This window comes from Dipodomys spectabilis, unplaced genomic scaffold, assembly GCF_019054845.1.
Source record: "Dipodomys spectabilis isolate Male_0828 unplaced genomic scaffold, ASM1905484v1 ptg000046l, whole genome shotgun sequence".
Taxonomy (NCBI): Eukaryota; Metazoa; Chordata; class Mammalia; order Rodentia; family Heteromyidae; genus Dipodomys; species Dipodomys spectabilis.
The window spans coordinates 10,647,554-10,667,355 of record NW_024870723.1 but is presented as its reverse complement, the minus strand read 5'-3'; the positions used below and the strand labels follow the sequence as shown (position 1 = coordinate 10,667,355).

Genomic DNA, 19,802 nt, shown 5'->3' with positions numbered 1-19,802 from the left:
TGGCCTTGCCCAGGAAGAAGCAGTGTTGGGTGAGCAGGCCTAGCTGGGCTCCGTGAGCACGGGCACCCTATGAGTGGAGCAGAGGAGGGGTGGGAGGCTCTGTCCAACAACAGTGTCCCGGATGATGAGTCTCATCTGTGAGCCTTTGAGGAGGAGTGATTCTGCTTGCAGAAGGAGCTTGGGTGCAAAGGGAGCTGGCAGACCACAGAATGGGCCCAGAGGGCTGGGTGGGGGTGTGTAGCGTGCCTGCGGCGTGCGTGAGGCTGTGCTGCCGCCCAGCACTGCAGGGCGGGCCGGCGGGCGCGCTGGCTGGCGGGCGGGTGGGTGGGCGGGCGGGCGGGGCTTCGTGGCAGCACCGTCCACACTGTGTAGCCGCATAGTCACCTTGTTGGCCACTGAGTGAGGATGGGGCACTGTCGGGTGAGGCGAGCCCAGGGGGCGAGGGCAGTGCAGCAGGTGACCCCATGCCACGTGCGGTTAGCCTGCTCCGCACATTCCTCTTCCTACAGCTCCCCGGGGCACAGGGGCTGGTGTTCATGCCACCCAAAGAGGAGGGGCACCGTGCAGGCACTGGGGCCTCCAGCTCAGAGCCACAGGCTGCCCAGCCTGGTGGGTGCTGGGAGCTCCCAAGCCTGCAGGGGGCAGAGTTGAAACGGCGCAGCTCCTCGGGTCCCTTTCCACAGCGGTGGGGTAGAAAGGTTTGCAGAAGGGAAGGCGAGCCCGCTTTCCGCCATAGCTCCAGAATCTTAACACAGAACACAGCTCAGTGCCTTCTTTCTCTGCTTCTCGCTCTCTCTTGAAGCCCGAGCTTCCATTTGAGCAGATGACTATTCCAGAACCACCTGAATGGTGTACCTAGCACAGCACCTCCCACCCCCCAAAGCCGGGTCAACCGCAGCTCTGTCCAGCTGGGGACGGCGGGCTTGATGAGTGAAGGCTGGCCTGCTGGAGCCCTGGGGGTGGGGGGGCAGGGTTGGGTCTGTGCTGGTGGGCCTGGTTATCCGCCGCACCCTGAGCGCGGGGAGCTCTGAATCTGTGGTGTACGGGGGAGCCGGCTGTGGCTGCTTCTGGTGATTGTAGAGGAGGAAGCAGCCGCAGGACCGTGCAGTTCAGTCTTTGCTTCTGTGGCTAAAGGGAGCATTGGGAGGGGCGGTCCTCACTGTGCCCTGGGAGGGCGAGAGACAGACCGTCCACTGAGCACAGTGCTCTCTGTCCCTTCCTGCAGCCCTAGAAGCAGAGAAGAGAACCTTCTGGACTCGGCCCCCTCCCCCCGGCCTAGGATTGCGGTCCTGCCTGCTCTGCACTGCCTGCGGTGCCCTCGCTCACTTTTTGTTCTCTCTCTAGGTTTGGCCGGTACAGGTGTGAGAAGGGGACCACCGCGGTCCTCACCGAAAGGGTCACCCCCTTGGACATTGAGGTGCTGGAGGAAACCGTCCAGACCATGGACACTTCCTGAGCGGGGCTGAGCTGGCTGGTTTATTCTGGAAGAGGGGTTCGACACTTGAGTCTCCCCCTCTGCTCCCCAAGATACTCATTTGGCTATACTGATTGCTGAAAGAAGCTCAATAAAAAAATGGAGATCACAGTGAATGGCTGAGGCTTGGGGGCTGCAAAGGCCTGTCGTCTGTCTGTCTGTCTACCTATCATCTAATCCGTACTATCTTCCCGGTCTCCCTGTCAGACCCAGTCTTTCCTTGAGACCTGGTTGGGGGGAGTGTGCCTCCAGTGTGGCTGTCCAGAGGCAGGCCGGGCTTCCTCTCTGGATCACTTGTGCTCTTAAGTGAGTGTTGATACGCTGCTTGCCTCTGATTGGGCTGGCCCAGGAGTTGGCCAAACAGGGTGATGAGTAGAGCATAGTTTGGGCTTCAGCAGCCAAGTATAGGAAGCTCAAAAAGAAGCTTCAGGCTGGGGTGACTCAGTGCAGGGGTGTGCTGTGTGCAGAAGGCCCTAGAATCCATCCCCAAGCTGACCATAATCAATCCCAAGGAAGGGCAGGTAGGCATTTGGCTTGTTATCCCTGCAAGAAGACTGGTCAGCTCCACTTGGACCGGATGTCTGGTGTCCTGCTTCATAGTAATGAGTGCACGTCGTGTCATACCTCTCAGGCGGTGGCCCTTTGCCAAAGCCCATGCGATCAGACAGGTGGTTCCAAGGGCAGGAGCACAGGGGTGCAATAGAGCCGGAAGCAGAGCAGGTGCAGGAATTGTGTTGTGCAGGAGATGGGGGCTTCTGGAGAACATTCTAGGGCTGGGGATAACGGAACGGAAAGTACTGAGGAAAGCACCTTGACTAATGATCAGAATTCCTTGAAGAACTTCAAGACCTTCCACACTTACTTGGAACATCTGGGCCTGACCGCTTGTCTTTTGCAAGCTCTGTGGGAGTTAGGTTTTGGATGCCACCTTGAGCCCACTCCCATTCTGGAAGTGCCTTCTCCTGCCCCAGTTTTTTTTTTTTGGTCAGTTGTGGGGCCTGAACTCTGGGCCTGGGCGCTGTCCCTCCACTCTTCAGCTCAGGGCGAGTGCTCTACCACTTAAGCCACAGCACCACTAGCGGCTTTTTCTGTTTATGTGGTGCTGAGGAATCGAACCCAGGGCCTCATGCATGTGAGGCAAGCACTCTAGCACTGAGCCACCTTCCCAGCCCCAGCTTATTTTAGACGCAGAGGCCAGGGGAGGGCTCTTGGAGGAGGGGGAGGGCCAGGAAGAGGACACGGAGGACTGTCTGAGGATTAGGGTGAATGCAAAAATGAGAATTCAAACTGCTTCCTCCAGAATTCACATTTATAAATTAGTCTTCACAGTTACTCCTATGTGGGAGCAGGAAATAAATGAGCATATTTCAGCTTTCCTGCACATGATATAGTTACTTTTAATTCTTGACTTGCGTGGTCCATGGACTCGAGCTTTCTGAATGGGTGGCTGGCTGCCGCGTTTGGATCACCTGCAATGTGCTAGCTCACTTCCATGTTTTATTTCTAATTCTGTGGGCAGCCCTGAAGGTAGAAACTACAAGTCCCATTTTCTAGGTTCAGCGAGGCTAAGGAACATGCCCAAGGTCGCGCCAGGAAGATGCAAACTCAGAATCTGTAAAGAGCAGCCTGAGGGCGAAGCCATTAGATTGTTTTTTGTAGACCATGCTTCCTTCCCATAAGGAATTAAGCTTAACACTGATCACTAAGTGAGCGGGAGCCTCCCGGAAGGTGACACTGCCTGGCATGAGGCAGGGGTTCAGGGGAACAGGGCAAGCTGGTGGGCTGCAAGCAGGGCCCATGGCTTGCAGCTACCATTTCCCTCCTGAAGCTCCACCAGAGACTAGTCTCCTCGTTGGTGCTCATCAGGTTATAAAACGCAGACAAATATGAACAAAATCCCTCATCTCTTAAAAAATAATTTCCACTTTATCCCTTTACAACAGAGTAAATTAAGCATATTGCTTGATTGGAAAGATACTAAGAACTAACACTCTGCTTGCAGCTAACCATTTTCAAAGGCTCACATGCCAGTCACACTGGCTCCTGCCGGTGGGGACCTGGCCAGGTCTCGGCAAAAGATTCACATTACAGTCCAGACACAAGGCGCCCCGAGCCCGCCGCCCCTGCCAGCGCAGCAGAGACTCCTCCACTGTTCAGAGGAAGGACTTTGCAATTGACCGGGGCTCCGCTGCTCTGCATTCAGCTTAGCTGCCCGGGAGTCTGCCGAAGGCTGCTCTGGGCTGTGCAGGCTCCTAGGCGCCACTCTGGGGAGAAGACTCGTAAGGTGAGGTGGCGTTGGCTTTGATAAGGCGTGGCGCAGCCATGTTCAGGCACTAGATGTCCAGACGTGCATCTGTTTGGCAACCTGGTGCACGTAACTGATATCCGGTCTCTGGTTGGGGTCAGGGTAGATACACATACTGACCAGTTCTCGAAGCTGCAAGGGAGAGTAATTTCTATTATTGTTTGATTGAGTTGGATGGTACTTGGGTCTTGAACCCAGGGCCTTGTGCTGGCTAGGCAGATGCCCTGCTACTTAGGCCTCATCCCCCAGCCCTTTTTTCTTTTTTCTTTTTTTTTGGTCGGTCGTGGGGCTTCAACTTTGGGCCTGGGCGCTATCCCTCAACTCTTCAGCTCATGGCTAGCACTCTACCACTTGAGCCACAGCACCACTTCCGGCTTTTTTTTTTTCTTTTTGCTTATGTGGTGCTGCGGAATCAAACCCAGGGCCTCAGGCATGCAAGGCAAGCGCTCTACCACTGAGCCACCTTCCCAGCCCCTCTTTTTTCTTTTGTCAGTCATGGGGCCTGAACTCTGGGCCTAGGCGCTGTCCCTCAGCTCTTCAGCTCAATGCTAGCACTCTACCACTTGAGCCACAGTACTACTCATGGCTTTCTCTGTTTATGTGGTGCTGAGGAATCGAACCCAGGGGCTCAGGCATGTGAGGCAAGCACTCTACCACTGGGCCACTTTTCTTCCATTTTTAATAGTGTATGGGTTTTTGCTCCCCGGGCCTGTGAACATGACCTAGATATACTCCGGCATTGACAGAAATGCATCTTCCATGCCTTATTGGTTGAGAAGCTGGAGCTCTTCCTTTTTGCCAAGCTGACCTCAAACTTTGATCCTCCTGACCATAGCCTCCTGTGAGGCTAGGATTATAGACAAGTACTACGTGCCTGGCTGATCCCTGATAGTCTTAATAAGAGCCTTTTGAGCGCCTCTATCTGCATCAGTGTCTTTCTTCACCTCATTGGACGTGAAGAAGGATGATAGAAGGCTGAGCGATGGGTATAGAGTCACAGCTCCCAGAGGGCAGCGAGGACCACCCCTAGGCCTGTGTGGCCCCAAAAGACATGCCCTGAGACCCCAAGAGTGGTTAACCTGCAAGTAATTTTGAACTTTGAACTGTGCACACGTTTAGGCAGATCTGTTTGCTCCCTGAGTGCATGTGTGTCTGCTGTCATGCAGAAGCCCGGACCAGAGGATGGGGCTTAGCGATCATAATAAATGCATTAGCATGCAGCAGGCTGCAGGCTGCACACCCCCATGGCCGCCTCACTGTGCTCATGAAAGACAGCACTTTTAATTATACAGACACTGAAGGCTTTGCCCACCCGGGGTGGGGGAGGGGCGCTCGAGCCTCTGATCACCTAATGTTCTGATAGCCTGGGTGCCAATTATTTTAGTGGTAATTAAAATAATGACCTTAAGAATCCTGTGTCTTAACGTGTGGCTGGGCTCACTGCAATGTTTCTCATTTAAATACCTGCTGCTGCGGGGCTGGCAGACCTGTGGGTCTGTCAACAGACAAAGGGGGCTCGAGTGGCTCAGTAGCCAGTCTGCTGCTCCCCAAGTTAGTGGAGGGGCCACGCCTGGTTTCTTGCACAAGGGGGGCTGCTGCGCACAGGGTCCGCCTTCATACCTTCCCTTCACCGCTGCCTGGCCCTGCTTGGCAGGGGGAAGGGGACTCCACTGCTTTGTGAACCCTGAGACGCTTCTAAGCCGATGACCACGTAACTTACAGACTGGGCAGGGAGTGTGGCAGACAAAACCCCCCAAGAATACCAGCTGGGGGTGCAGTCACCATACAGCCCTGCTGTGCAGATTAGGGAAGTCTCAGAAATCAAAATAAAGTGTCTTATTTTTTACCCAATGATACAACAACAAAAGCCAGAGGACGTGTGCTGTGGCTCCTAGCTGGGCACGAGGTCCTGGGGCTGCCGGCAGCCAGGTGCCTGGAGTGGTGGAGCCAGAATGGACTGGCATGGGGGACTGTCATGCTGAGGCTCTAGGGTGTTCAGCTGAGCCTTAAAAGGCACTTGCACAGCTGCCCAGAGGTGGTCATTTGTGCTAAGCTGCATGGCTCTAAGCCCCTTGCTTCTCTAAAGTGCAGAGGCCCAAAGTTAGTGAACAAAAGACGACAAATGCATCTGCGCTTGCTTACGAAGCGGAAGTGCCTTTTCCTGCCAGCGCCAGAGCATCACCAGGGCCTCGGAAGATGTTCAAGGGAGTTTTGGAGGCACAAGTTGGAGGAGGCCCCTGCACAAGCCTCGAAATCACACTCCCCGCCAACCTACTCCCCACCCCACGTGCTTACCCTCCCCCCCCCCCCCCCCCCCCCAGCACTTGGGACAGCACAGCTAGTGGCCTCAGTGAGGGCTCCGATGGGTTTGGCTCCTGAAGAGACAGGCCATAATAGAGAAGCAGGATGCATCGTGAGTAGGCGCGTGGTGATCTGGATGCAGATCATGCCTCTCTGAGCGAGGGTCCTTCAGGCCCAGCCTGGGAAGGCCTCAGACTCCTACTGTGTGCTCGTAAGTTGCCTCAGAGGGTGGTGGAGCTGAGAGGCAGTGGCCTGGGGCTCACAATTGACTCCCATCTTCCAATGAACCTGGACACAGGATTCTACCCCATCTTTCAGATGAGGAAACTGAGACTCGGCAGTAATTCTCTCCAGGACAAGCTGGTGTGCACTGAGCCCTGGTCAAGCTGGATTGTGACCTTGACTGCACAGTGGTAGATCTGAGGAAGAGGACATTGGCATACAGTGGATTCATACGGCTCGGGGCCGGCCTCGGGTTCCCTGGGAACCTCATGTCGCCGCCTCCTGCCTTGGCTGCAGCTCCTGGGACCTGGCGCCGGGTAGAGCCCAGCCTTGGGATCTGGATGGCGAGACACACGGGAACACAGAGCTGAGCACCAAACAGGCAGCGGGGTCTAGCCGCTGCCCCTGCCCAGTGCCGCCCATTCCTCACCTTCTCAGAGTAGTGCTCGCCTGGAAGGGGCGGGTAGTCGCATTGCTCGATCTTCTGGCACAGGGAGAAGAGGTTCATTTTGTCTCCATAGAAGGGGCTCTGGAGAGCAGCCATCTGCAAGGGAAGGGGACAAGGTCATCTGGAGGCCAGGGGCTCCCCTGGGTGGGGGCAAGGTCCTTCTGCAGTCCTCACGGCAGTAAGAGCCGACACCGTATTTTTAAAAAGTGGGAGCAGGGTTCCCGTGACTGCCCTTTCAAAGCGGTTCTCCATCTCACTTGGGCAGCATGAGGTGGATGGGAAACAGGCTCCGCTCGCGAGAATCTGCCTGGGAGTGGCCACTACTCTCCAAGCGACCATCCCGTGTATAAACATAGTGATTCCAGCTGGCACTGGTGGCTCACACCTGTAATCCCAGCCTCTCAGGAGGCTGAGATCTGAGGATTGTGGTTTGAAGCCAGCCCGGGTAGGAAAGTCCATGAGACTCCAATTAACTACTAGAAAAACTGGAAGTGGAGCTGTGGTTCATGTGGTAGAGCGCTAGACTTGAGCAAAGTCAAAGCTCAGGGACAGCACCCAGGCCATGGGTTCAAGCCCTAGGACGGGCACAAAGCAAAAACAGTCATTCCAGAGGCCCTAGTGGGAAGATGATGCTTAAAGCTACGTCTCTGGGAACTCATCCACCCGAGGCCCCTTGGGTGGGGTAGAGGATGGCTGGGCACTTCCCGTTCTGCCTTCACTGTGCTGTTCCTGTTACCCCCCTCCTCCTCTCATAGGGCTGCCGTCTGGAGTCACGGGTCTCTGGCTGGTTGAGTGTCTGCTCTGCACCGCTTTGTGTGTCTGGCCCTCGGTCTGTCAGACCTAGAGGATGTGGTGTGGCTCAGCCTGGCACGCGGGGTGCCACCACCGATCTTGGTCATCCTCTCTGTTGAGGCCAGAAGGGAGGTGGGCCCTGAAGAGGAGGGCAGTGGGGAGCAGCAGGATGTGGAGTATGGTTCTCATTGAGTTGGGGGACTCCCAGGCCTTGCAGAGGCCCTGCTCTGCCATGGGGGACACTCAGGGGTCTGAGGGGCCGTGCAGGAGCTGTGGATCGGCTCCATGGGGCAGCATAATGGAATTCAAGTGGTTTTTTTGGTCACCCCTGCTTATCAATCTTTTCTACCAAATAGCAGCGCGGTGCTAATGAAGCTAATGAAGCGCCCGCCCGCCCGCCCACTGCTCTCTGTCTCCTTCCCGGTGGCCAGGCTGCCAGGGGCTCTGCCCTGACTTGCTGACCTGGCATTGGCACACTTTGAGGGCTCCTGTCTACCTCATGTGTGGGGAGCTGAGTGGCTGAGGCGCACATGGTCCACCCATGGGATGCTTCAGTGCCAAGTGAAGGCTGTGCCCCACAGAGGGGCCTAGGACCACCTTGGGTCTGCAGATGGCCTCTGATCCGGGCCCAGAAGCCTGTTCTGGCAGCACCTGTGGGTCCTGGCATCCTGATTGAGCTTGAGCCCCTCGAGGCCTGGACATGTGTCTGGATGGTGAACCCTGAGCTGGCAGGAAGCCTGCAGAGGCCTCCTGTGCCTGGCAGGGGAGAGCTACAGGTCTTGGCCACCATGGGTCACCGCCCAACCTGGAGCTGCCTTTGCCTATGGGGTCTACGCAGCGTGACCAGGGTGATCAGCGAGGGTCCAGAAATTAAAACAGGAGCCTCGGGCACTCAGGATTAATTGAGCTATTTCAAAAAGCAATCTGTTACCCAGGAGGAGAGCCGCAGGGACCCCAGGGTGGCCACCCAGAGGCCCCAGAGGGACTTCCTGGAGACAGCCTCTGCTCAAGATGAATGCCTCGAGTGCAGGTCCCTTTTCCCTTGTGTGATCCGGGAGATGAGCTGGCTGAAAGCCTGCTGATCTGATTTTCACCAGCTGGCTGACAGGTTCCAAAAGGGACCCCCAAGACTGGGGATTGGCATGGAGCCCCCATATCTGTCCTGCCCTTCACAGGCCATTTCTCCCATCATCTCCAGCACCTTTCTCTACATTCCTTCAGAAAGCACTGCTGCACATGGCTGGCATTTCCCATTAGTGGGGTTTCTCCATCTCCCAACTGCAGGTGCCAGGGGCTGGCTGCAGGCTGCCACCCCTGATCGGGCAGCAGGCTGGGAGGGGACCTGCGGGGCCGCTGGCGACAGTGAGATTAGAACGATCAGCCGGGACACCCGCGGCCGCTGGGCTTCTGATGGATTGGAGTAGAGGAGGAATTGCTTTTGGGGGCTGATGCTTGTTAGAACTGCCAAGGCCACGGCTCTCAGCACTGTGCCTCCTGCCAAACTTTTCCTGCCTGGAGTGATGAGGCTGACAGGGAGACGAGGAGAGGAGGGCGGGTGGGCCCTCACCCTGCGGGGAGGGCGCAGAGAGACTGGTATGTGATGTGAGATGTCACAGGGAGAAGGGATGGGCTCAGCCGGGACAGGGATTTGCCTGTCAGGGCCCAAGACACCCATCTCCTCACCCAACACCTCCCAGGCGCTGCCCGGGGGTGACACATGACCCAGAGGCGACCTGCCATGCAGTCTGCAGCCCTGCTTCCCGGCCAGGCCACGCTGCTCTCGCCAGAATTCCAGAGCAGCACTTGTTTGGTGTCTGTTCTGATGGAGGATGCTGGGAGGAGGCCCCCCACAGAGAGGCCTGGCACCGGGTCAGCCAATTTCTTCAGCTCCGTGCTCCTCCATAAGTAAATAAAATCTACAGGGCCCGGGCGGCATGCTGCTAATGAAAACAAAGCACCCGGCTTCCAAGATGGCCATGCCCAGGCATGTGTCCGCAGGGGTCCCCAGTTCAGGGGGTCACTGTGGCCACCAGCTCTGCCCTCCTTGTGGCCTGGCCTCCCCATGGTAAGATGGATATGGAGGCCCAGGTTTGCAAGAGGACATGCTGGGCTCAGCAACAGCCCCCCCCAAGACATCCCCAGCTGAACCCCAAGAGCTGGCCTGTGGCAAGCCTGCATCTAGGATCTGGAGAGGGGAGGTTATGCAGTGCTGTAGCCACAAGCACTCTGGTACTGGGAGTGAGTGGAAGGAGGCCCCGGAAGCCCGAGGCTGGGGGTGATCGAAGGCATAGCCAAGGGGTTTGGGTGCTCTGTCCACTTGCAGTTGAAGAAGGCAAAGTCACAGCTGGGCCCAGGAAATAAAGTCATGTGGCTCAAAGCCGAGCGCATGGTGGGCCAGAGGCGGTGGCCACCGCTGTCTCCGGCCCGCGGTGGCCTGACCTGTGCTCTACTCCTGCCATGTGAGACCGCGGCCCCCTGGGGCAGGCAGGGCCTCTGTCGCGCCCCTCAGGCTGGCACCCCAGGAGGGCACCGCGGGCGGCCTCGCGGGAGGCTGCGGCTGTGACTCTGGGGCGGCTCTTGCCAATTACCGCAGCCCAGCCAGATGCGCCCCTCCCTGTCTGCTGGGGAAACAGCCGTTTCTCCTCCCCTGCTGGGCTGCTGGTGGGGGGGGAGGGGAGGCAGCCGGGGCTGAGCCTGTGAGGGGCTGGCGACTGGGTCCTCCTTCAAGGTAGGCCCAGGGCTGTGAGCTCACCTCCCCAGGGCCGGGGCTGCGGAAGGTGGGTAGTGTTTAGGTGCTGGGAGAGGGGCTTGGAGCAGGCCTGCCCGGCTGTGGGCCTGGTGTGGACCAGGCAGAGCTGGCCTTGGAGGGAAGGCTTGGCACTGGCTGGAGGAGGCAGCTGTGGCCACCCCCGCAACCCCGCTGGCGCTGGGTGGACTGCAAACGGCTCTCCCTGCCTGACTGGTCTGTTTATGTTCAGAGACTTTCAGGATTGTTGGGGGGCAAGAAACAGCGTCTTAAAAAAAAAATAAATACAAAACACAGACTGGACAAAGGGAAGGAAAACCATCTGGTCCAGGGATGATACAGGGAAGTCCCTCCCTGTAGCTGGAACTGACCTGCGTAGGGGCTTCCCACTGGCCAAAGCAAAAAGGGCAACATGGCAAGCTGTAGGGGCCTCACCCCAGAAGTGGCAGCCGTGCAGCTCAAGCTGGATCAGGGCTCTGGCTTTATGTTGAGTACTTCATCTGGGCTGGGTCCTCTCCACAGGGCCTCGCACTCATTACCAGGCAGGCATGCCCCACTGCATAAGGGAGCAACTGGAGCCCAGGGGCTTGGCGCTGACTTGCCCTCCATCCTTCAGGGGGTGAGTGACGGAGCTGCAATTGGAACTCATATCTTCTAGCCAGGCTGGGCTTCTGCTCGGCACTGCGTGTCTCCCCCGGGGCCATGGCAGTGTAAGTTGTGTGTGTGCACGCATGCGTGCGCGCATGCCCACAAGGTCTGAGTTGTTCCCTCTCCTCGCTTCCAAACTAGAGACATTGGGATTTGGGAGACCAGCTGGCTCTGACACTCGAGGCTGGACGTCCATATGGAGGATCCAAACTCCTGTCTCAGTCCGAGCGCCAGGCTGGGTGGTGGTGGTGGTGGTAGTGGTGGTGGTGGTGGTGGTAGTCCACGCTTATAATCCTGCTACTCAGGAGGCTGAGATCTGAGCTTCACAGTTTGAGGCCAGACTGAGCAGGAAAGTCCGTGAGACTCTATCTCCACCTAACTATCAAAAAAGTCAGTGCCAGGAGCCAGGGGTTCATGCCTGTAATCCTAGCTACTGAGGAGGCTGAGATCTGAGGATCACAGTTTGAAGCCAGCCTGGGCAAGAAAGTCCAAGAGACTCTTATCTCCCATAAACTACTCAGAAAAAGCCTGAAGTGGAGCTGTAGCTCAAGTGGTAGAGCGCTAGCCTTGAGCAAAAGAAACTCAGGGACAGCACCCAGGCCCAGAGTTCAAGCTCCAGAACTGGAAAAAAAAAGCCAGAAGCAGAGCTGTGGCTCAAGTGGTAGAGTGCCAGTCCTGAGTAAAGAAGCTCAGGGATTGTTCCCGGCCTGGAATTCATGCCCCAGGATTGGTAGAACAACAGCAACCAAAAAAACCCTGGTTCAGACGGTCCTGGCTCACCACGGACCTCACGGCTTCCGGCCGCAGGAGGAGCCCAAGCGCCTGCGCCACAGGAACATCATCTTCAGCCAAGCTTCTCTCCAGGCTGGGGTTTGAACTCAGAGCCTCATGCTTGCTAGGCAGATGCTTTGGCATTTTTTGTGCTGGTAACTTTTGAGATAAGGTCTTCCTTCATGCCAGGGTATACACCCGAACTGCCATCCAGTTTTCTACTTTCTATTTTCCACAAGGAAACAGGGTGGGGGGGGGTGGCAGAATCAGGGGGCCTGGGGCCAAGCCTTGCTGCTACCTCACCGTCTCTGCTGGTGCTCCCTGTCATTTCTGGTCCGCTCCTGCCCAACGCATGGCAGCGCGCGTGCGCGGGTGAGCCAGCCCCAGCTGCCACCGTCAGCCGCCCCGCCTGGCCGAGCCAGCAAAGAGGTGCAGGGAAACTGCAGTGTTCCGATGCCACCGACAGACAGCATAGCCCTGGCGCCCCGTTCCTGCCCACCCATGTCCCAGAGGCTCTTGTAAGACCATCGAAGTGCAGCCCCCAGCTCACCTCGTAAAGCAGGCAGCCCAGGGACCAGATATCGGACTTGAAGTTGTAGCCATTCTCGTGGATCCTCTCCGGAGACATGTAGTATGGTGTCCCAACTGAAACAGCAGGGGCAGGCCTCAGGCTCTGTGGGTGGGGGTGGGGGGGGTGGGGGTGGGGGAGGTGCGGGGGGGGGGGTGCGGGGGGGGGGGGGCTCGCCCTCGCTGGGCCTGCCCCCTCCTCTGTGGGCTGAGACACTTGGCCAGACTGGGGCACCCAGCTGGTGGGGGGATGGTGGGAATCCTAGGAACCAGAAGTGGGTTCCCAGGATCCCCCCAGATCTGAGAATCAGCCTGGGGACTGCTGGGAACTGGGAAGCAGTGGTCATGGAATGGGAAGTTATTGATAACATGTCCCTCCAGGTCACTGCGTCCAGAAGAGTCTGATCTAGGCTCTTGGCAGTGAAAGAAAGAAAAAACCCAAACACTGTCAATACTGGCCAAGTGGTTCACACCTCACCTGTGTTCACAATGACCCCAGGAGGAAGTTTCCTCGTACAGATGCAGAGACCCAGGTTGCGCAGGTAAAAAAAACTCACTTAAAATAAGCTACCTCCCAGCTAAGAAAAGTCCAGGACCAGATGGTTTTACAGCGGAATTTTACAAGGCCTTCAAAGCAGAGCTCACACCAATTCTCCTCCAACTCTTCAATGAAATTGAAAGAGAAAGCTCACTACCGAACACATTCTATGAAGCCATCATAACCCTCATCCCAAAACCAGGTAGGGACTCATCAAAGAAAGAGAACTATAGACCCATTTCTTTGATGAACATTGATGCGAAACTTCTCAACAAAATTTTGGCCAATCGACTTCAACAATTCATCCAAAAAATCATACACCACGATCAAACAGGATTCATTTCAGGGATGCAAAGCTGGTTCAATATACGCAAATCAATTAATATTATTCATCACATCAACAGGAGCAAGAATAAGAACCACATGGTTATCTCAATAGACGCAGAAAAAGCATTTGACAAGATCCAACACCCCTTTATGATGAAGGTTTTGGAAAAATTAGGAATCCATGGAACATCCCTCAATACAATAAAGGCTGTATATGACAAACCTACAGCCAGCATTATACTCAATGGTGAAAAACTAAAGCCATTTCCTCTTAACTCAGGAACAAGACAAGGATGCCCACTCTCTCCACTTCTCTTCAATCTAGTATTAGAATGCCTAGCTACAGCAATAAGACAAGATGCAGACATAAAGGGGATCCAAATAGGGAAAGAAGAAATAAAACTCTCCCTCTTTGCAGATGACATGATCTTGTATTTAAAGAATCCCATAGACTCCACTCCCAAATTACTCAAGCTGATTCAAAACTTTGGCAAAGTAGCAGGTTATAAAATTAACCCCCAAAAATCAATGGCTTTTCTGTATGCCAACAATGAGAAAAGTGTGGCTGAAATTAGGAAAGCAACTCCATTTGTAATAGCCTCACAAAAAATAAAATACCTAGGAATTAACTTAACTAAAGAAGTGAAGGACCTCTATGATGAAAACTTTAAAATCTTGAAAAAGGAAATCAACACAGAACTTAAAAAATGGCAAAACCTCCCATGCTCCTGGATTGGAAAGATTAACATCGTGAAAATGGCAATACTGCCCAAGGCTATCTACAAATTCAACGCAATACCTATCAAAATTCCACCCTCATTCTTCAAGGAAATAGAAGAGGCAATCCAAAAATTCATATGGAACAATAAAAGACCCCGAATAGCAAAAACGCTCCTCAACGGAAAGAATACTGCTGGAGGAATATCAATACCAAATTTCAAACTCTACTATAAAGCCATAGTAATCAAAACAGCTTGGTATTGGCATAAGAACAGACCTCAGGACCAATGGAATAGAATTGAAAACCCAGAAATGAACCTACAGACCTATAGCCATCTAATCTTCGATAAGGGAGCTAAAACAATAGAATGGAAGACAGACAGCCTCTTCAGTAAATGGTGCTGGCAAAACTGGTTAACTACATGTAGAAAACTAAAGCTAGATCCTTATATATCACCCTGCACCAGAATCAACTCCAAATGGATCAAAGACCTTGAACTCAAAGCAGACACTCTGAAAACATTACAGGATGGAATAGGAGAAACCCTGGGTCTCCTTGGCTCAGGCCGAAATTTTCTGAATAGAGACCCGGAAACACAACAAATCAAAGAAAGGCTGGACAAATGGGATTGTATAAGGTTGCAGAGCTTCTGCAGGGCAAATGACATAGCTAGCAAGATCAATAGAAAGCCCACGGACTGGGAGAAGATCTTTACTAGCCATACAACGGACAAGGGTCTCATATCTAAAATATACTTGGAACTCAAAAAATTAAACCACCCAACAACAAATCCTCAAAGAAACAACTGCCCAATAAGTAAGTGGGCGAAAGACTTAAAGAGAAGCTTCTCTGAAGAAGAAAGAAGGATGGCCAATAGACACATGAAGAAATGTTCAACATCCCTAGCCATAAAAGAAATGCAAATCAAAACAACATTGAGATATCACCTCACTCCAGTTAGAACAGCAAAAATCAAGAACTCTAACAACAACAGATGTTGGAGGGGATGTGGACAGAAAGGAACCTTACTTCATTGTTGGTGGGAATGTAAACTTGTTCAACCACTTTGGAAAGCAGTATGGAGGTTCCTCAAAAGACTCCACATAGAGCTCCCCAACGACCCAGCAATCCCACTTTTGGGCATTTACCCAAATGATCACAAACAAGGCCACACTAAAGCTACCAGCACAACTATGTTTATTGCAGCATTATTTACCATAGCTAAGACATGGAACCAACCCAGATGCCCCTCAGTAGATGAATGGATCAAGAAGATGTGGTATATATACACAATGGAATTCTATGCCTCCATCAGAAAGAATGACATTTCCCCATTTGTTAGGAAATGGAAAGGCTTGGAAAAAATTATATTAAGTGAAGTAAGCCAGGCCCAAAGAAACATAGGTCCCATGGTTTCCCTTATTTGCAATATCTAGTATAGGTATGAGTCAAGCAGAAAAAGTCAGATAATGTGATGTTAGGAAAACAAAACCTCAAATATGTATTTTAATGTTTTTGTTTCTTTCATGCATGTGTTTCTAATGCATTTATAAGATTATTTCTTTGTTGCTTTGTATGTCCCTCCCCCACAGTGTAACCCCTGCTTTCACTATATTTGATGTCAGTATAACATGTGGAGGAGACGGGGACAAACAAGTCGTTTAAGGATTCAGGTGGACCTGTTGCAACAATGAGAAGTACAAAATGTCATGTCAAAACCAGCTTTACAATGTCGGTGGGGGGGGGGGGAGGGGGGGTATGATTGGGTGGGAGGGAGGGGGGAGGCTGGGAAGGGAGGTGAAGGGTAAACAAAGGAGGAGGATGCAATGCTTGGTAAGAAATGTATGCATTATCCTGCCCATGTAATTGTAACCCCTCTGTACAGTATGTTCTCAAATAAAATAAAATAAAATTAAAAAAAAAAAAAAAAAAAAACTCACTTAAATGAGGCAGGAGCCAGGCTGGGAAGGTGGCTCAGTGGTAGAGTGCTTGCCTCGCATGCATGAGGCCCTGGGTTCGATTCCTCAGCACCATATAAGCAGAAAAAGCCGGAAGTGGCGCTGTGGCTCAAGTGGTAGAGTGCTAGCCTTGAGCTGAAGAGCCCAGGCCCAGAGTTCAGGCCCCACGACCAACCCCCCCCCAAAAAAAGTGGCAGGAGCCAGGCTTGGTGGTGCATGCCTATAATCCCAGCACTCAGGAGGTTGAGGCTGGAAGACTGCAAGTGTGAGGTCAGCCCGGACTACATAGAAAGACCTTGTTTCAAAAGACAAAAGAAAGCAAAACAGAAAGTAAGTAGCAGGAATCCCGAATCCACAGCCCCTAGAAACTGAGCACTTTGTTTCCCCTCTGTGACCAGCCCTGGTCTAGACTTTGGTTAAGAAAAAAAAAAAAAAAAGCACTAGACATAAAAAGGAAGATTTCAGTAAAATGAGGAACTTTTTTTTGTTCACCAAAGACAGCAGGGTTGAGAGGCTGGAAGACAGCCACTCCTGTGTGGATACTTCTGTGGCCTGACCTGTGAAATGCCTCCAAGGGCCATGTGCTACAGGCTTAAGTTTCTAGCTGCTGGTGCTTTGGGAGGGGTGGGGTCTACTTGGAGGAAGTAGCCATAGTGGGGAGGGAGGAGGGAAGGTGTGCCCTGGATTGGTCCATTGCCCCCTGTCCCGCCTCTTCCTCTTTCTCTGCTTCCTGGCAACGCTGAGGTGAGCAGCTCTGCTCTGCCAAACCCTCCTCCCCACATGCTCTGTCTCCCACACCCATGGTGCCAAGTGACCAGAAGAAACCTTTCTCCTCTTTAAGTTGGTTTTCTCAGGTATTATTTTCTCACCATGATAGAACATTGACTAACGCACACAGAATATCTTCAATTTATGTATATTTTTGTGGTGTTGGGATCAAACCCAGGGCACGGCATGTAGTAACACGTGTTCTACCACTAAGCAACATCCCAGAATGTATTTGAGAACTTGTGTAAATCAGCAAGTAAAAGCCCCACAAGACGGCTCTCAAGCAAGCCAAGGCCTGGCCGCAGCCCATGTGGCCAATAAGCACAGCCAAGGTCAAAGCCCAGTGAGGTGCTGTGTGCACTACCTGAAGGGTTAAAGACAAAAGGACAAGCCTCAGCGGGAACAGAAAGGCCATGTGCGCAGCAACAGGACCGCTCATGTGCTGAGAGGGGGATGTGGAAGGACACAAGCGCCTTGGGAAACAGCCCTGTGGCCAGACATCCCACTGCTAGGCGGGCGCCTGAGCGAGCAAGTGGTATGCTGAGGAACACGGGCTGAACCTGAGGGTCATAGCTGGAAGCCAGCCAGGAGAGGAAAACCTATGAGACTCTCTCTCTAAGTAACCAGCAAGAAGTCAGCAGTGCAGCTCTGGCTCAAGTGATAGAGTGCAGGCCTTGAACAAAAAGAAGCTCAAGGACAGTACCCAGGCCCTGAGTTCAAGTCCCAGGACTGGACAACAAAACAAAAAGGAAAAAGTAGTCTATGCAAGGAAGGACCAGGAAAGGGCTGTAGGGAGCTTTACTGTATATACATGATTTTTCAAAGTGAAAAGGAAAAACGGAGAGGAGGAGGCTTTGCTGCCTCTCCCTGGGGACCCTCAGGACCTGGGACACCATGTTGTGTTACAGCTGCAGTGCCACCTGGGTAGAGCTGTGGAAAGGCGGGTCTGGCACCACAGAAGACTCGAACCCTGGGACCAGGCTTCAGGTTTTCATGAGCAAGCACAGGGGGAGTTACTTGCAATTTTTAGTCAAGGAAGGGAGTTTACAAAACATGAAAACCCCAACTGCCATTTAGTGAGAATGGTATTAAAACAAGGACAGTTTCATACCAGGAAAAAGAAATTAGAAAACCCAGAATCCCAGAATCTAGGAAGTCCCTCCCATGGATAAAGTTTAATTTGGTGAACACAGTATTATCTTCTTGCAAGGAGACAAGAATTTGCCCTGGCCCCGCACCAGGAGGCTGTGAATGGCTGCTCGGGACTGTGGGCCCCCGGCGGCCGGCCTGTGCTCAGGGCAGAAGCCCCAGCACCCTGTGTGGGACAGGGAAAAGTTGTAAAAGGCAACTCCTAAGGCAAGCTGGAATTTTCTTCCAAGATGCTCTGACTGGTTGGGCATGGTAGCTTACGCTTGTAATACCAACTATTCAGGAGGTAGGGATTGTGAGGACTATGTTTTTTGCTTTATTTTTTGTTTTCTTCTAGGCCAGTCTGGACAAAAACAAAACCAAACAACAACAAATCCCTGAGATCCCATCTCAACAATAACAAAAAACTGGGTGTGGTGTTATCCTAGCCATGTAAGAAGCATAAATAGGAGGATCGTGGTCCATGAGACTCTATGGCACCGGTCCCTGTGCGGTGCCTCCAGTGACAGTGTCTGCTTAGCAAAGGAAAAGGAAACACACAACCCTGGATCCCAGGCTCCGGGCTAGGGGCTGCTCAGAGGAGCTGCCGAGCCCCGGTATTTCAGATGCTCAGTAAACATCCAAAGAACACAAACCAAAGGAACTTTCTGAGTTGTACCTGGGGGGGGGGGGGTCCCCCGCTGGTCCTGTGCTGGGCCCTGTCCCAGAGGAGGGGCGTGTGCAACCTCACCCAGGGTCCCCAGCCCCTCTTCCTGGCGAGCAGCTTTGTCCCAGAGTTAAGTCATACACAACCTGGATTTCTACCAACCACCAACCACCATGCCAGCCAGCGGAGCGCAGCGCAGCGCAAGCCTTGCCTGGGTTTTTAAGATGAAAGGACAAACTTCAAAGAGGCCCGGGCCCACCGGGCCACCGGGCGGATCTGTCCCCAGCCCCAGGGGAGCGGTGACTAGGGACACTTGGGAGAAGCTAGCAGGAATGGGGGGGGGGTCTCCGTGGACAGTGGCCTCTTGGGGGCCACTGAGGGCTGCACGGGGTCCCCTTGGGGCCTGCGTGCACACGAGCGCAGAGCGGGGACGGGGCTGTGTGAGCATGAGCGGAGCCTAAGACGCCCTGGCCTTCCAGTCCTTTACCTAGAACTAGGCTTTCAAACCCCGGAATATCAGAGAATGAAACCTCAAAGGGGGATTGTGATTAAAGAGCCGGCTTCTCCTGTCAAAACAAACTTGGTGGTGTACTGAAATGCTCGTGGGGTTTGAGACATGTTCATTAGATATGAGAAAGTCACATTTCTCACGGAGGAGACGCTGGGGTCTGTGAGCCACCCTTCCCCACCCAGCACTTTGGGAAGCGGCTGTTGGATGGGAAATCTATGCAGCAGGTGGCTGCCGTGTGCCCGGGGGCGGGGGGCCGGGGGCAATGCTGTGCAAGCGGCTGGACATGCCAGGGATGACCGCTCCAGCTGTTCCCTAACTGGGCCTCGGTCTGTCCGTATCCCCATCAGCAGGACAGAGTCGCCTAGACCCTCCGCAGCCTCTCTCAGAGCCTGGAGTGAATGAACAAATGAATGAGCTGAACTCTGAATTCTAGCCCAGATGCTGCCTTGTTTGCAGGCTGCTTAAGACCTTCCTCTCTGTGTGGGGCCCCTGCCAACCCCCAGTCCCTCCCGGGCACTGGCTCCTCCTGTGTGATCAGGTGGTTTTTTTCTTGACTCCCTCTTCTGGGCACCCACAACCCAAGCCCACGTTGGCAGCTGGTGTCCAGGGAAGGCCATTTAAGCAGAGAATGACTGTGGGCTGCTGCCAGGTGACCACAGGGGCAGCTTTCCTACCTCTGTCTCCTGAGTGCTGGGATTATAGGTGTGTGCTGCTATGTCCGGCTCAAGTATTTGTTTTTGTGCTGGTCCTGGGACTTTAGCTCAAGGTCTGGATGCTGTTCCTGAACCTTTTTTGCTCAAGGCTAGCACTCTATCAATTGAGCTACAGCTCTGCTTTTGGCTTTTTTTTTTTTTGGTAGTTGGAGATAAAAGTCTCACAGACTTCCAGGTGCTAGTAGCTCATACCTATA

At 53.6% G+C, this 19,802-nt stretch overlaps 2 protein-coding genes across 3 annotated transcripts in view; one reads left to right on the top strand and one right to left on the bottom strand.

Annotated features, from left to right (window-relative positions):
- The window catches only part of Psmb7 (proteasome 20S subunit beta 7), a 56,272-nt gene extending 54,682 nt beyond the window's left edge, over positions 1 to 1,590 (top strand). Inside the window, exon 8 of the mRNA XM_042678708.1 lies at positions 1,345 to 1,590. Within this exon, the coding sequence (XP_042534642.1) occupies positions 1,345 to 1,456 (112 nt within the window). The 3' untranslated portion in view covers positions 1,457 to 1,590. The remainder of the gene's footprint in view (positions 1 to 1,344) is intronic.
- A 1,175-nt stretch (positions 1,591 to 2,765) lies between these two features.
- The window catches only part of Nek6 (NIMA related kinase 6), a 71,275-nt gene continuing 54,238 nt past the window's right edge, over positions 2,766 to 19,802 (bottom strand). The window contains exons 8-10 of one of the 2 annotated variants that reach the window (XM_042678717.1): positions 12,258 to 12,352; positions 6,733 to 6,846; positions 2,766 to 3,911 (exon numbers count right to left, since the gene is read on the bottom strand). In XM_042678717.1, coding sequence (XP_042534651.1) covers positions 3,801 to 3,911; positions 6,733 to 6,846; positions 12,258 to 12,352 — 320 coding nt within the window. In that variant the 3' untranslated portion in view covers positions 2,766 to 3,800. The remainder of the gene's footprint in view (positions 3,912 to 6,732; positions 6,847 to 12,257; positions 12,353 to 19,802) is intronic. The other variant, XM_042678716.1, reaches the window with a different exon arrangement.